Source organism: Poecile atricapillus, chromosome 1 (assembly GCF_030490865.1).
Source record: "Poecile atricapillus isolate bPoeAtr1 chromosome 1, bPoeAtr1.hap1, whole genome shotgun sequence".
Lineage (NCBI taxonomy): Eukaryota > Metazoa > Chordata > Aves > Passeriformes > Paridae > Poecile > Poecile atricapillus.
Genome location: NC_081249.1, coordinates 175,760,754 through 175,776,593, shown reverse-complemented (window position 1 = coordinate 175,776,593; position 15,840 = coordinate 175,760,754). Strand labels below are relative to the sequence as shown.

At 46.4% G+C, this 15,840-nt stretch overlaps 1 protein-coding gene across 4 annotated transcripts in view; it reads left to right on the top strand.

Annotated features, from left to right (window-relative positions):
- Window positions 1-3,897, top strand: part of SLC38A6 (solute carrier family 38 member 6) — a 37,932-nt gene extending 34,035 nt beyond the window's left edge. For 3 of the 4 annotated variants that reach the window (XM_058847705.1, XM_058847720.1, XM_058847726.1), the window contains one exon: window positions 84-3,897. In XM_058847705.1, the coding sequence (XP_058703688.1) occupies window positions 84-164 (81 nt within the window). In that variant the 3' untranslated portion in view covers window positions 165-3,897. The remainder of the gene's footprint in view (window positions 1-83) is intronic. The other variant, XR_009278527.1, reaches the window with a different exon arrangement.
- The last annotated feature ends 11,943 nt before the right edge of the window (window positions 3,898-15,840 follow it).

The window sequence follows — 15,840 nt, the reverse complement described above, 5'->3', positions numbered from 1 at the left end:
GTTCTTTTGGACTCTCATAAGCCTTGGACATGTAAAATGTTTCTTTCAGCAAAACATTAATTTTTGCTTTTCTTTCTTCACAGGCATGTGCCTTGGTTATTTTTGGCATTTGTCTCGGCCTTCTCAGTTTGGTTCTAATAATTTTCAATTGGGTTGCTGAATAACAGCTTTTGGCACTGTCTGAACTGAGCTTCAGGAGGACAGCAAGAACCAGAGAGGTGCCAACACTGCTGCAATGAGTGCTGGGCATCCTAAAGGAACACTGACCAAAGCAGCCAGTGGAAGAAGTAATGCTCTTTTCAGCTCCATTACTGATGGTCCTTCTTTAATTTTGAGTCACTCTCTTCAGTTACTGGGCAATTCTTCTTTGCCATTCTAAAATATGACTTTTTGATGATGTAAAAATGACAGATAAAAAGGTCTTGAGAATATCTGCAATGCAAAAAATGGTTTAGGGCACATGGTGAACAAGGCAGAAACTTGAAATAACTTGTCCTTTCAAGACAGCAAGGTGAATAGACATTACATCAGTCTTTTTGTGCATAATGTGACATATACACATAAAATAATGCACATTGTCCTAATCCTTGAAGGACTTGTATTGTTTAATTTCCAAAATTTCAGCCAGTTCACATTAAGAACTTGTTGATTCCAAGTGTTTACCCTAATTTATCCTAAGATGGATCCAGAGACCAACTGCCTTAGCTCAGTTTAATGGGCATGTCATGATAATATTTGTTAATTGTTTTTTAAAATACAGTTTTTCTACATCAGCACACTTGAATCATCCTGATGTAATTTTCAAATTAACAAGCTTTGCCCATCAAGCATAATAGCTTTTAGTAGCATTTCATTTTGGTGTTTTCATTTTGCAGTTAATAATAATAAATTTTTCAATTTATATCTGCTTTTGAGTAGTACTCAAAGTACCTCAGTATTCCTCCAAGTGACTGTTCTCTTTTTCTCTCTTCCCATTTTTACTAATGTTTCAGGTTTGAACTAAAGTGGTTCTATATTTTATGTTCTTTTCTGTGTCAGAGAAGATTTGGTCTTAGAAGATGAAAATCTGCATCAGTTGAAAACAAGGGGAAATTTTATTTTTGTAGAACCCTAATTTTACCTCAGATGTCTGTGAACTTCCATGTAGTCTTTTATAATTCCTTTTTTTTTTAGCCCCCTGAATGAGAATGCAATTTTCAACACCAACAGGGCTTTTTTTGAGATGGTCTTTCCCACAAGAAAAGTTCCTTATTTTAGTAGATTGAAAGCAGTGGCTGAGACCAAGGTGAGGTTTTTAGCATTTGCTTCTATCAGGTGGGATCTGATGGCCCTAAAGTGGCCTTATCTCTTCAGAGATTTCATGCCCTAAGGAAGCAAAGGCTGACTGAATGTGCTTGATCCTTTCCTGTCTAAAGGGGAGGAACAGCAAATAGCAGAGTTGGAATCACCTTCTCTAGTCCTGAGCTGACAGACCAGAATTTCTCATGCCAATAGATCAGTTGGCACTCTCAGAAGTTACTTTTCATTTTTGATGGATGGCCTGAAAGCACCCAGGTGGTGCAGGTTAGTACTGCTTCAGAAATCCTTTTTGCTTGGAATTATCCTTCTGCTTAGGAGTTTAATTTCGATACAAACACATGTGGTGAAACCAGGGAACTAACTCAGAAACTTGGTAGAAAAAGATCCCTGGCAAAGACTGCAGTTATTTTTATAATAAAGTTTCTAGCAGAGGTTTCTTGACTTCAGGTGAGCCATGTGATAGTTCAGCAGCACCAGAAACACCACATCCACTCCTGGCTAGGAGTTCCCAGCCCCTCCTGTGGCACTGGCAGTGGCTCCTGTCAGCAGCTCCTGTCAGCATGGTTACCCTGCAGAAAACCAATGTGACCACAAGACGTAATGTTATCTGCCTAAAAGATGAACTTGCCTTTATTTTTCCAATTTAAACTCCTGCTAGCCAGGTGTAGGTGCCTTCCCGCCTGTGGCTGCTCTCTGATAGCTGAGTCTCAAAGACTTTGTTACATTGCAAGGATTCAGATGCTCATGGAATCTCTGGCACTGCTGTGGAAATAAATATATATATTGTGAAAGTGTACCTTGAGTCAGCACTGACAGCTGCACATCAGGAAGTGATTTTCTGCCTGACTGAACTAAAACTTCTTTGTAAAACAGGAGACCTTACACTGATGAGAATTAACTCAGGGATTTTTGTCAGACACTAGAATATAGGGAGTGTATTTATTAGAAATTTTATGGAAATTGTTTCTCATTTATTATCTGCTCTTGTAACATACTGTTGAGTTGCACCGGCAGGTCATTACTGCAGTCACTTTTATTTTAAACTGACCAATAATGTTTAAGTCTGAATACTTAGATTATCTGTGAGGGGACAGAAAGTTGGCAAAGCTTTGCTAAGCTTTTGCTCTTCCCTCCTTTCCCTGGAAAAGCTGAGTCTTACTGTGCACTGTAATGCTCTGTTGCCCTCAGGCAGTTTGGTTTGTGTGCATCATCTTGAAAATGTGACTGCAAAAATACCTGAAATACAGTGTTAATTTTACAGTGGATTCCTGTGGTGCTGCAGAAATCACTACAGTATTGTTTTTAATCCTTGGATATTATCCTAACTAGCCTGGCTATAGACTGACTCTCCTGATAGGTGGACTTTGGAATGATGAATTCCAGTGTATGAGGTAAATACTTGATGAGGATGAATGGAAGCAATTCACAGCTCTGCTGAGCTCTATTATTACATTTTGGCTGTGGTGCAGAAAGGAGAGCACAGGGGTTTACAGAATGCCTGTTACCTTTCATCTGAAAAAGAACTAGAAATGCTGCTAGTTCAGAGTTTCTGTAGTTTATAACTTAAAATATGGAGGGAGGAAGAGAGGGGCAGAAAAAGAATTTGTGTTCCCAAATTTAGAAGGTATGAGTGTTGTCCACAATGAAAAACCAGAATAATTTATCCTTCTCATCTCCCATGGCTGCACATTGTGTCTCTCAAGGGTTTTTCTACAATTGTGCACTTCCATGAAGTTTTTGAGCAGAAGAGGCCTCCAGTTTGAAACAGTTCATTTAAATGCTGACAAATATTTTCTTCATTATTCTTGCATACAGATATTTTTTCTTCCAAATTTCCAGATTTTATGAATTTCAGTGATTCTACTTTATTGCCTGTCATCAGCATTTTCCAGCCTTCTTCACTGAAGACTTGACAGGAATGGATGAAGGGACCCACAGCATTTCTGAACTCACTTGGAAAGGTTCCCTTTCCCCAGTTGAGCAGGAAGAACAATGTGAGAGATGAAAATTAATTGGTGTACTTTATTTTCTCTTTTTCTCCTATTTCCATTCCTTGTCCATTTGGAGGCTGCTCAAGTTTCAGCTGGACTGTGGTAAGCTGGGTGTGAAGAGTGGTTTTTGTAACCAGGCTGGCAGGAAGGAGATTGCCAAACAACACTGCTCAAAACTAGGATTATTGTAGAACTCCTTTTCTAGTCAGATTTAATTTAACACTTTACCTGAAATCATTGTTTTCCAGTTGATTTTGAAGTTGAGACTGTTCATTGTAGCTGCTCTCCATACAAAGAAACCTTTGGACATGTTTAACTGCCAGTGGGAGAGAATTTTCAGTATTATAAAAGTGCTGTGTAATTTCTGCTGTTTGTGGTGGTGGTCTTGGTATTTGTGTGCTTCAGTAGTGTTCACTCAGCCACGCTTCATGTGGAAATGGAATTCCCAAAAGAAATTAATAATGCTCTGGATGAAAAAATTGCCCAGCTCGTGTCAAACCTTTGTGTTGTACAACAGATTTTCTGAGTTCTTTTTGCCTCAGGATCATTGTGGAACAGCCAGGGCATGTTCCAAAAAATGACCAGCAAGAAATAAAGAACAGTTTACACTCTACACAGTTGTGTGTGATCCCCACTCTGTTGTGCAGGTGATGTTCTGCAGCACATCCTGAAATGTTCCAGCTGCCCCTCCCAGGCCAGTCTGCTCCCAGTGATGGATTTTACTCTTTGGACTGTGCTCTCCAAAACACCAGGATGCAGAAAAAATGAGAAATGCGGTTATTGTCCTCCCAGGAATTGGTTCATGGACAGCAAACCTGCTTCTTCTGCGCTGATCTGGTCCCCCCTGTGAGCAGGAACCAGCAGAGTTTATCTCAGGGGCTGTGCCTGCACAGCTCTGTGCCAGCACTGCCTCTGGGATGTGGGGAAAGGGTGGGCAGCTGGCCTGGCAGTGCATAATGGGGTGAGAAACTGCTCGTGGAGACCCTTTGGGAAGGGCCTTCTTGTTCAGCAAGGTGAGGGTCAGTCATGGGGATCATTTCCCCAGGGGCAGCAGCAGAGGAGCGATGGCTGGCCAGGAGGGGCTCTGAAGCGTGGATGTGCTCTGTGGCTGTAAGTCACCGTGCTCTCCAATAGCTGTGTCCTGTGAGGGCAGCTCCAAGCACTTTGCAAGGTCCAAGGCAGTCCTGACTATAAGCAAACATGGAAAAAACGCTCATTATTGTGCTGCTGGATTGATTCCAGAGCTGTAGGAACACTCACACACCTGGACATGAATATCAGCAACTATTTAACGCTGCTAGCCCCAAGTGGAACTGGCAGCAAAGAGCAGAAATCGCAGCATTTTCATTGCAGTGCAGAATTCTGTCCTGTGCTGCTCTGGCTGTTTTGCTGCTGAGTGTGTCCTGTCCTTGCTCAGCCTTTCTCCTGCCCCCAGCATCCCTGCTCGCACTCAGGGCAGCCCCACGACGCCAGGCAGCAGATCCCGGCACCTGGTTTGAATTTAGAGCTCGTTTGCACATGATGTCACACTTTCATTGTCAGCCCAGCCAAGGTCAGGACAGTTCATTTTGGGAAGGTTTGCACTGAGCCTTTACATTGCTGCCATTAATGCCTTCCCCACCTGATTTACATTTCAGATTTCAGGCATGATTTAATCGAAGTCACCAGGTATCTGCAATGAACGGGGAGGTTGGTGTGGTGCCTGATCAGCCCGGGGTGCAGGACCAGTGTTCTGGAGACAGGGTGGAAATTCCTGCTCCGTGCATCGTGTAGCAGATCCCAGATGTGGCCAAGGAGAGTTAACGAGCCCTGGAGGCTCGGAGCGGTGGTTCCAGTCTGTTGCCTTTCAGGAGCCCATCTCACCACTCCACAGACCAAAGTGAGACAGGGTTCCTAGGAGCCCCTTCTCTCCTCCCTCCCAGGTAGCTCCATTTGATAGTGGGATTTACATGCAGGGATGGAGAAAATATTTGGGATGTGATTGTGACAGCACAGAACCTGTCAGGCTGGAGTTGAGGGCCTTGAAAATCTCAGGCCTTATTCTCACCTCTGGTCAAGCTTGGCTGATTCACTGTGCTTTGGGCTGAATAGTGGGGCTTTAGTGTAGCATTTCCTCAGCTGGGTTTGTGCAGCTCATGGCTCCTGTAGGAAGGGGTTAAAGAGCCTCTGATTTACAGCTTCCTGCAGGTCTGCCACTGGGATGGCTCGTGGGACTCACTTTTAATATTTTGCTCCCCATTTTGATGAACCTCATCCTTGTTAAAGGGAAAGCTGAGTGAATGTGTGGGGTTTATTCACTTCTCAGTTCACACCATGACAATCCACTTCTCTTTCTCAAAGTATAATAATCATCCTTTTGATCCTTTGGACCAAAGCAGTGAGGCAGAATCAGCTGCATATTGATGGGTACAGAGCCTGGGCAGAAGTTGTGCCAAGGGGATCCCTGCCAAGCCATGTGTGCATGGCACTGGGGCAAACTTCTGGAATAACACCACCCTCTTCCTCTTGGTGCATTTCAATTGCTGCTCATTGTCTGGTCACAGGAGGCTCCTCACCCTGAGCTTTGGGTTTGGCAGGGGAATTTGTTGCTCACTAAGCAGGGGCTGACCAAGTTCTTCAGCACTTGCAGAGGTGCAGGGAGCTTTGGTGAAATCCCATGGGGTGGGTGAGAGGTGCAGGTGGAAGATCTATCTGGAGGTGGCTTTGCTCAAATGGGGAGAACTGAGGTCAAAAGAAAGGATTTGAGACTCCACCCTCCCTCAGTTCCTTCCTCTGCCTGGCCTTCACTGCCCGTTTGATGTTATCAACATGTTTCAGTGCCGGGTCATTGCACACATTTATCTCAGCAGTAGTATGTGGAATTTATGCCCCCAAATTGCTGCATCTTCAGAATGTTGGTTCTTCTTCCCCTCCTAGATGTGTGCTCTTCTGGGGAGCAGTGCAGCACGGTGAGGTCCTGCTTGCAGACAGCAACTTGCCAGACAGTAGTGGAATGGAAAGGTGGAGAGCTAAAAACCCTTTCATTACATGATTTCATATTTATTCATTAACCCTGTCACATGAAATTAGCCTGCTTTGGATTTGGTGGGCTCAGACACCAGTGAAGTGCAAAAGGAGCACTTTGGGGTTGCCATCTGCCAGCACAGCACTTCCCAAGGACTTGAGGTGGGGATGAGCAAGAACAGCCTCAGCTGTTACACAACCAGTGATACCATCAAGGGCAACGAGGCACAAATGATCACCAGATGGGATTAGGGAGGAACATCTCAAGGGACACCATGCCACAACAAGGTGCTCCTCAGAATGTCACTGCTGGACCCAGTTCAAAAGTTGCTGTTGAAATGGTACCGTTTTCCTTTTGGTATCTGCTGGCACAGTTTCCTTTGCTGTTTGCAAGTTGTACATTCTGGAATCATCTGAGCAACGGGAACATTCATCTGGTCCTTTTCCAAGGGGAGATTACTCTGATGATGGTGGAGAGACATTGTCTTGGCCTGGGTAGCCAAAGACTTCTGTCTTGCCATTCCTTAATCTGACAGTTCAGTTTGGTGGGTCGCAAGCCAAGGATTTCCCCATTTCCCCAGGGGATGCAAAGCCTCAGGCTGACACTGCATGGAAACCATGGACAGATTTGATTTTTTTTTTCCACCCACAAATTCTGAAAGTCGATATTCCACCTTCTTCCAGCCCCTCAAGCTGTTCCTACAGGGCCTGTGCCTTGTGTTTGCCATGGCTTATCTAAACAAGGCCGTTCCCTTTGAGCAGAGGTGTTGCCGCACATTCTCCAGCATCTGCAAAGGGGGAAACATTTGGCTTTAGCACTTCCCTGCCACCCCATGCTCCCGCTGCAGGGGTGGAATACAAACACCAGGGTTTTAGGGGTCCCAGGGGAGGCCAAGCAAAATTCCTTGCTTTGAAATGAACATTAATGCTGAGAAATTAAGTCGTAATGCTGAGAATAAAGAAACTCCATGTACATTCATGTTTTGATAGCTCAGCATTATCCATTAGGCTCCAGCATTTGGAATTCAGGGGACTGTGGAACAACCTATTGAATTGTGATTTTGAGTGTTTTGTGGATTTAGTGCACATTTTAGCCCCAGTTTTGACTTGCATAATTTGCCTCTCCTGGCTTCAAGGAGAGTTGGATCCGTCTTTTGAAGGTGTTTTCTTAAGGGGTTTTTCCACTGTGAAAGTAGTGGAGCAGCCTTGGCTATATAAATCAATTTGGTAGTGACTTATAAAGAGCTTAATTTACCTTCTATTAAAATTCCCTGTCATCTCTCCACTCCCTCCAGCTTGCTGTTAAATGACCTCTTGGGAAACAGGATTGAAATCCCTTTCTGTGCCGCAGAGGGAATGTGCTTGACTGAAAAAACTGGAAAAAGCAGGGTCCGGTGGATGTTACCTGGAAAAACACATGAGGTTTTGTTGGTAATCTGGTGAATTTAAAAACTCTTTGTTGTCCTGTTCCAGCCCAGGGAAGAGTGATGATAAAAGGCATGAGCAGATGAGTGTCAGTCCCCTTTCCTGGTGACATTCTGTAGCTCAGAAAGTGTTTAGGAGCCCAAATGCCAGGGGCTTTCAGTGATTGCTGGAATCTTCAGGATCTGGGTTCTTCTGGCCAGGCTGGGCTCTGACACAACCAGGCTGGTTCTGGAGCAGCCACAGAACTGCTGTGGGTTGCTGCAGCTGCAAGGAGGCCAAGGCTAAAGATCAGCAAGGCAGGAAAATTCCACAGCCCTTCCATTCCCCAGGGAAGGAGGAAGGTGGCTGAGAGGGGAGGGGAGGAGAGAGCAAGGTGAGGAAGGATTTGTTGGGCTGTCTCTTGAAATTGTGGTGTTTTGCCAACGCAAAAGCAGTGTCCATTCAAAAGCACGTGGCACCATCCCTGCTCTGCAGGGAGTCTGTGGGTTGGGAGGGGACATCAGCCCCTGTGCTCTGTCACCCTCTGTGAATCAGCTGCCTGTGCCTCCCTGGGATCCTTGCCTGGTTTCCCCTCACCCCCACCATGGTCCCATTGTGGTGACCCATCTTGGAGCCTGGTCCTCCTCCTTCAAGGAAACCAGAGGAGAGCCTGAGGTCACAGCCTGTCACCCAGCCCCTTCTGAGCTGGCCATAAACACTCGCCTGTCCCCAGGGATCTGAGAAAGCCACAGGAGGTGGCTCAGTGGGTGGGAGATGCTCTGAGCACCAGCACGGCCCCTCCCAGGCTACATCCCTGAAATGACTCCACCAGCATTAACACTGGGATTATTTAACCACTGTCACTCCTCTGGGGACCAAAGCTGGCCATCACAACCCTCTGTGACAGGCACATTGCATGGGCAGAGCAGCCACAGGGCTTTTGATGCATCCCAGCAGCTCCAGCTGCTTTGGTCTCTACTGAGCTTCACTGAGCCAAAAAATCTTTGGAGAGCAGCTGTGGGAGCTGCCTCCCACCCAGCCTTGGTGTGGGGACACGTGTGGGGCTCAGGGATGGCTCTCTAAGAGGAGATCTTTGAGCAAAGCAAACCTTGCTCCCAACTTCCTTTTCCATGTGGTGACTATTGCTGCCAACAGTAACAAGCAAAACTGAGCTTCACCTGAGGATGTTGCAGCAAGTTTTTGACTTTTCCCACCCAGGCTGGTCTGGTTAAAGACTCATCTTGTCTGGTTTAATTGACACCACAGAGACACCCAGGTTGCTGGAAGGACTTCTAAAACAAGCCTGGAAAGCAGCAAGTGTCATTGTGAGGAGCTGCTGAGCAAGCAGAGTTTAACAGGGTGGCACAACTGTTTTTCCCTCTATTCTCTGCAAAACAAGGTGGAATCACAAGGAGCGAAGAGAGCTGTATGCTGAACCTGCATATCTATTTTTACTCCCCCACGCCATAATGTTCCAAGAATAATTTTTTTAGTGCACAGCAGGGTAGGAAAAAACTCGTGCTGATGGCATCTCTGCTATCCCCATTGTGCTGGGAGGAAAGAGGCAGCTGCTTTGCTGACCTGTCTCTTCCACGAACCCACATTCCAGGTACAGAGGCCATTTGCTCATCAGGGCTTGTTTGACGAAATGGCCACTGGGGTTTATATTTAGATCCTGCCTGTCCTGCCAAGTTCTCTTAAATTCTTGTAAGTTGAATGAAGTTGGAGGGGGGTGGGAGAGGATCAGCTTGAAAAATAGAGCTGCTAATCTGCCGGTGCCTCTGGGAGAGCCTGTGGGATGCCCTGTCACCCCTGGGGCTTTGAGCATCCGCGGGCATCCCGCTGGGAGGGGAAAGCAGCTGGTGCCCCCCACACCAGCCTGGGACTCTGGGCTGCTCCCCAGAGGCTGTGGCCACTGCTGGGGTGCCAGGGGATTGAGTGATGGGGGAAGGTTGGAGGAATATTTATAGCTTGTCTCGGTGCTGGGCCTGGGGTAATCACCATCCCAAGGATGTGAAGGGCACAAGTGTTCAGGGCAGCTCCCCAGGGACAGCAGGATGCAGGGATCAGGAGCACAAATGTCCCAGCAGTGAGGGCAAGGGCTCTGCAGTGCCATCTCTTGCTGGGGAGAGCCCCCAGCCTCTCCATCCTTTAAAGCAGAGCAGGAGAAAACACGCAGGGCTGGGAGGACAGCTCATACCCAGGAATGCCCAGTGGGTGACCCCAGGTCACACCAAAGCCATCCTTTGGCTTGGACTGGGCTCATCAGGTGCCCTTAGAGCTCTGTGCTCTGGGCTGGCACTTTGGTGACACACTCAGACCCTGCCCTCTTCTATATCCAAGCTGTTCTTGAGGATTGCACAGTTTCCCTTGGATTGTGCTGCTTTGATTATGCTGGACAAACTCACCAAAACAAAGGTTTTGAGGTAGAAAAACATTGCCCTGGCCCCTGGCACCGTCACAGTGGGAAAAGTCCAGAGCAACCCCAGCCCTGCAGCCAGGCCTTCATCTGCCCTGGGCATCTGCTGCCTTCCCCTGGAGATTTTGGGAAGTGATCAGCAGTGACTGGATTTAATGTTAGTTTTTGTGTCTTGCCTCTCTCAATAATATATTTTTTTCTTTCTGAAGATACTCAAAATAATTTTCACCTTTCCTTGGATAGAACAGATTATCCTCTTTAGAAATCAAGTGTCTGATTTATACTGTTGTTTTTCAGTCAGTTTTCTTTTATGATCACCTGTCAATTCCAAAAATCTGACTGCAGAGTCCCTGGGTAAGCAGGAGAACTGTGCCACATCACCAGTTTTCACCACTTTGGTAGGATTGAAAAGAATTAGCCCTGCCTGATCATATAGAGACTGTCTGCTTTAAGGTTGCACCAGCAGCCAGAATTTAATCTTTTAAAACAAAAAAAAATCCTTTTACTTTTCATGATTGTAGAGTGGATCTGGCACAGTGGATACAAGATACAAGAGCACAGCCAATGTGCACTCAATATATTATTGTGAAAAACCTCATGGTGCTCAATGCTGGCTCAGGGGTGTGGATGCTTGGATTTGGTGAGGCCTTTCAGCTCCCTTTTCATACGAAATGTGAATGAAGAGCCAGTGAGGGCATGAGAGGCAGGTGCCTCACTGCCTCAGGTGCAGGGCAGGGGATTCCAGCAGGGCCTTGTGCAGAGAAGGGAGCACAGGGCAGAGCTCAGCACCCTCCTGCTGCTTGCAGGGAGCTCTGTGTCTGTGTCCCCTGACAGAGCAAAGATACCAAGGCTGCTTCCCCATGGTGATGCCAGGGGATTTGGGGGGTTGGTTTTGGGTTTAGGGAAGATGAACACAGCTGAACTCCCCTGAGGCTGGTTCTGCAGCACTCATGCCCTCAGCAGCCACAGCCGTGAGGTTTCGTTCCTCTGTTTGCTGCACGGGGATTATTTGACTCTCCAGAAATCTGTGTTCGCTTGTTCGCTTTGTTTTTTGGCCAGCTCTGCTGGCAACTCTTCTTTCCTCCCAGGGGAAGGGGTACAGGAGATGTTTGGCTGACAAAATTCCCTGTCTGTCCCTGTGTGCCAGGCACCTGTCTGCCCAAAGATCCCCCCGGTGTACGCGCATCCGGAGCCACGGCTTTGTTCTTTGGGAATGTCTGGCTTTGATTTCAGCTCAAATTCCTCCCTTCCTCCTCCTCCTCCTCAGGCTGCCAGGCCCAACTCCAGGACTAACTGGGTCTGGGAGCCCTGGGCAGATATTTCTGAGCTGTCAAAATCCACACCAAGCTGTGAGTCCTGTTACCTCTGCTGCTTTCTGCAGTGAAATTTATTGAAATCTGTGTGCACCAATGGGCCATGGCAGTGTTTCCCTGGAGGGCAGCACCTGCTGGAGTGGGCACACAGTTCCCTTGAGTTTGGCCATGGTCAGTCTCCATCCAGGAAAAGGTAGGTTGCCACATTGTGGACACACCTTGCTTTTCTCCAACCTGCTGTTAGCCCAGTCTTTTCATAAACTCCAATATTGTTAAAAATGTGGGTAAAATGTTATTTTTCTCTACTTTTAATTTTTTTTTTCTTAAAACCTCATCACTTGGTCAGCTTCCTGTTTTCAGAGTTATTTGTCTGTGCACTTTTCCTGTTGATCCAAGCTGAGCAACAACAGAACTGCAAGATCTACTTGGTGGTGGGGAGAGTCCTCTGCCATTCTGCTTGAACCCCAGGATTCAGGCAAATGCTACCTTTCATAAAGGTTTGGCTTCTTGTGAAGTCTTGCATCAAAACATTTCAAACCCAGAAGCAAAAATTTCTCAAATATTCCAGGGGATTGAAATCTATGGGAAGTGATGGAAGTTTATCTTGAAGCAGTGCATAATCAGTCAGATATTGCTGCTCCTGCAATGCCAAGAGTTTCTGGTACTGGTTGCTGGAACAGTACGACCAGGGTGTCCTTGATATGTCTGCTTTACTCAAAATTCCTTAGTTGTCTGCACTAGTGTCTGTGTAATGTTACTTTAAAGGATTCCCAGTGAACTTCATAGAAATTCCCACTTCATTAGTTAAAATACAAGTACATAATGAGCAGGTAAAACCACTGCTGCAGTTTGCCTGTCTAAGCCAACGACTCTGTGAGAAACACCTCAGTTTATATTTCACTTTTAGTAAATATTTTCTATCAGCCAATGTTGTGAGGCTGAGAGCACCAATTGCATAAGTGTCTGCTGACAGCACGAGTGAGTCCTGCTGGGAAATGGGATTTCAAGAATGACTTTGTGGTGCATTTCAGTCTCTGGTAAGCATGGCTGAAGTTGTTCTCCAACCATTCCATCCTGATGCCACTCATGCAGAGCACAGCTTGTATCACAGAATGGTTTGGGTTGGAAGGGACATTAAAGCTCCTCTCAATCCAACCCTCTGCCACAGGCAGGGACACCTTGCACTATCCCAGGTTGCTCCAAACCCCATCCAAACTGGCCTGGAACCTCCCAGGGATGGGGCAGCCACAGCTTCTCTGGGCACCCTGTGCCAGGGTCTCATCACTCACACAGTCAAGAATTTCTTCCCAATATCTATTTTACGTCTCACCTCTTTTATTTCAAAGCCATTCCCCCTTGTCTTATCATTATGTGCCTATGGAAAAGTTGCTCTCCCATCTCATATCAGCTTGGTCAACTCTACCCTTTGGCCTGGCAAGGGAGGTTGGGCACTGAAACCTTGGGAAACCCCACATCTACATCCCTTTGTACATCCAGGATGGAGTATGGCTGTGCCTTTGTATTCTCATGGATAACACAGGAATGAGAGTTGATCTCTCTGTCACAGGATCCCTTTGTTGGGAGGAGGGTGTCCTCCTGGGCTGTAGGAACCTTTGGAGTGCTGGGAAGAGACCCCTTCTTCAGGCTCCTGCATGGAGGATGGGGGAACATTCACCACTGAGAAACACTGCAAATGCTACTGAATGCTGCCAGTGCTTTGGTGGGGTGACTCTGCTGCTGCTTCAGTGGAACCATCAGCTTTAGCTTAAAAATTCACGTGCCTACCTCTGATTTCCTGGTTCAAACATCACTCTCTGAACTGTCCACCCAGAAAAAATCTGGTTTGTTCTTCGGTGTTCTTGCCTTGTCCTGCTGTGAGCAGCAGCACATCCCATGGATCCTGTTGGGACAAAAAGGCTGAGGTTTGCTTTTTATTCCAGGTCAGGCATGTTTGCTGTGTAACCTTGACAGGGGAATAGCTCCCCTGGAATCGCTGAATTTGCTAATACATGAGGCCTTTGAACATAGGTGGTGTGGTGAGGTTGGTGCCCTGTGACTGGCTTGTTCAGTGCAATAAAAATATATTGGGTTCTTAAGATGTTGACCAATAGGTTTTGGAAACAGATGATTGATTCCCACAGCTGAGAAACCGGGATTGTAATATGTTTTGCCAGAGGAGACCAGTTTGACGGATGAGTTCATTTAAGGATTATGCTATAGATAGAGCTGTTGACAGAATGAATTTGTTTTTATTTTTCATCAGTAGGTATAACACAAAGCAGAACTAATTGAAAGTAGTTTCCTTGTGGCATCTGGTTGTGTGTCTTGCTTTAAGTCTTTCACACACTGTAAAGTTACACCAAGGGCTTTTCTTCGCTTCCATTCTTTTTCCGAGTTTTCCATCACCGTCGCGCGTGGGTTCCCAGTGTGTCAGACACCTTGGGAAGTTGCAGACCCCACAAGAAATGGAGCTGGGCCATCATTCTTTATTGCACCAATGTTCTGCTGCGCATCACAAATCCACACTGGGGAGTTCTCACCTTAGGGCTGATGGCAAAGCTGAAACATGAACGCCCTCGCAGATATTTCTGATGGCGCTTTAAACCGTGATCTGTGCTAAATATGATTCCTATGTGGAGTGATCTTGTTCTGAGTAGGGCCCAAACCTGGAAGGTGATTATGTTTACCCAAGGAGGTGTTCTGAGGTTGAAGGAAGGTGTTGACTTGAGTTCTGGAAACAGCTTTTCCAATCAGCCAGAGAGAGCAAATCCCAGAGTTTCTTCAGGGATTTGGCTCGCTGCATTCATTGCTCTCTTGGTTGGGCTGTTATCGCCTGCTGGCTCGGGCTGGCTGATGGGAGCAGGGGCTCAGCTCCCCGAGTGCTTCCTTGGGCTGTTTGTGGTTATGTCTGTGCTGAGATCATGCAGCCTGTCAGGGTAAAAAACTGGGCTCTGTGGTTCAAACCCATCCTACAGATTTGATCTGTGGGTTTTGGCTTGGTTGTTTGTTTTTTTTTTTCTCTCTCTCTTTCTTTTCCAGTTGTGGTCAAATAAGAGTTTTCCAGAACTGACTCACACAGGGCCAAAGAACAGGAATGCAGCGAGCACGGCGGCGCCTGCCAAACCAACAGACTCACCATGGCGAGGGAGAAAACACCCCCAGGTCTCTGCCACCCAGGCCAGCACCTGAGGAGAAGAGACCATATGATTCTAGGATTACATTGCAGGCTAAATCCTAGCCTGCACTTGGCCTCAGACCTGAACTTTAAGCCCCAGGCAAAACATAATCTGAATCTGAGCACTGGTTATTGGTCTGTCTCATCTCCTGCTCCTCATATGTGCAGTCATTCAACAGAAGCTGAAATGTGTTTTCTCTGCCAAGAGCCGCTGGTTTCCAAACAACTACATCAGCGTGGTGAGTGATGGAGTTTCCATCAACTGCTGTAGGCCAAATGCAGTCATCTGAATTCAGGTCTTGGCAGGTATAGAAACTTGGAGTTGTCAATGATTTTTATATGAAATGGTAACTAATTACAGTTTCTCATCCTGTGCTTTAGTTCTGTGAAAGCTCTTGGAACGGCAGATGAATGGGAGCTTTTTTATCTATTAGCTAGCTAGATTTTCTGTTCTTTAATTGACCTTTGAAATAATTTAGTCTGGGCTTGGATCTGGGTTAAATATAGCTGGTTATTTTCACTCTGACTATGTAATACATGAAAGAACCTAGGTATCCTTTGAATGTGTTTTGACAAGTGCCCTGTCTGTGTGCAGGTATGTATTTATAAACATTTGTGCTGCATGCACTAAAATGACACTTCCAAAAGCAAGTACTTTCTCTCCTGTAGCAAAACATTTGTCCAAAATGTAGTGTTAGGCTTCCAAAAACTGAGCAGTTCAAAGAGAGTAGGACACTTGGAGAGAAGCGAGAAAGGAGGGGATGTGGATTGAGCCTTCAGTAGTTAGGAAGTGAATATGGAGCTGTTTTCCACTTTATCCCATAAAACCAGGAGCAGATGGTGCCTAAAGCACTTGCCTGAGATCAAAGTTAAAAGCAGCAAAAGGAACTGTCATAGAATTATAGGTACATCCTGAGGTGGAAGGGGCTCACAAGGACCATGGAGTCCAGCTCCTGGCCTGCACAGGACATCACAAGAATAACACCATGTGCCTGGGAGTGTTGTCCAAATGCAGCTCTGTCAGGCTGGTGCTGTGACCACTGCCCTGGGGAACCTGTTCCAGCGCCCAACCACCCACTGGGTGAAAAACCTTTTCCTGATATCCAACCTAAACCTTCCCTTCCAGCCATTCCCTCGGGTCCTGACACTGGTGACCAGAGAGAAGAGATCAGTACCTGTCCCACTGCTCTCTTATCTAAGAGGCTCCAGGGCACTGCAGAACACCTCACTAGTGGT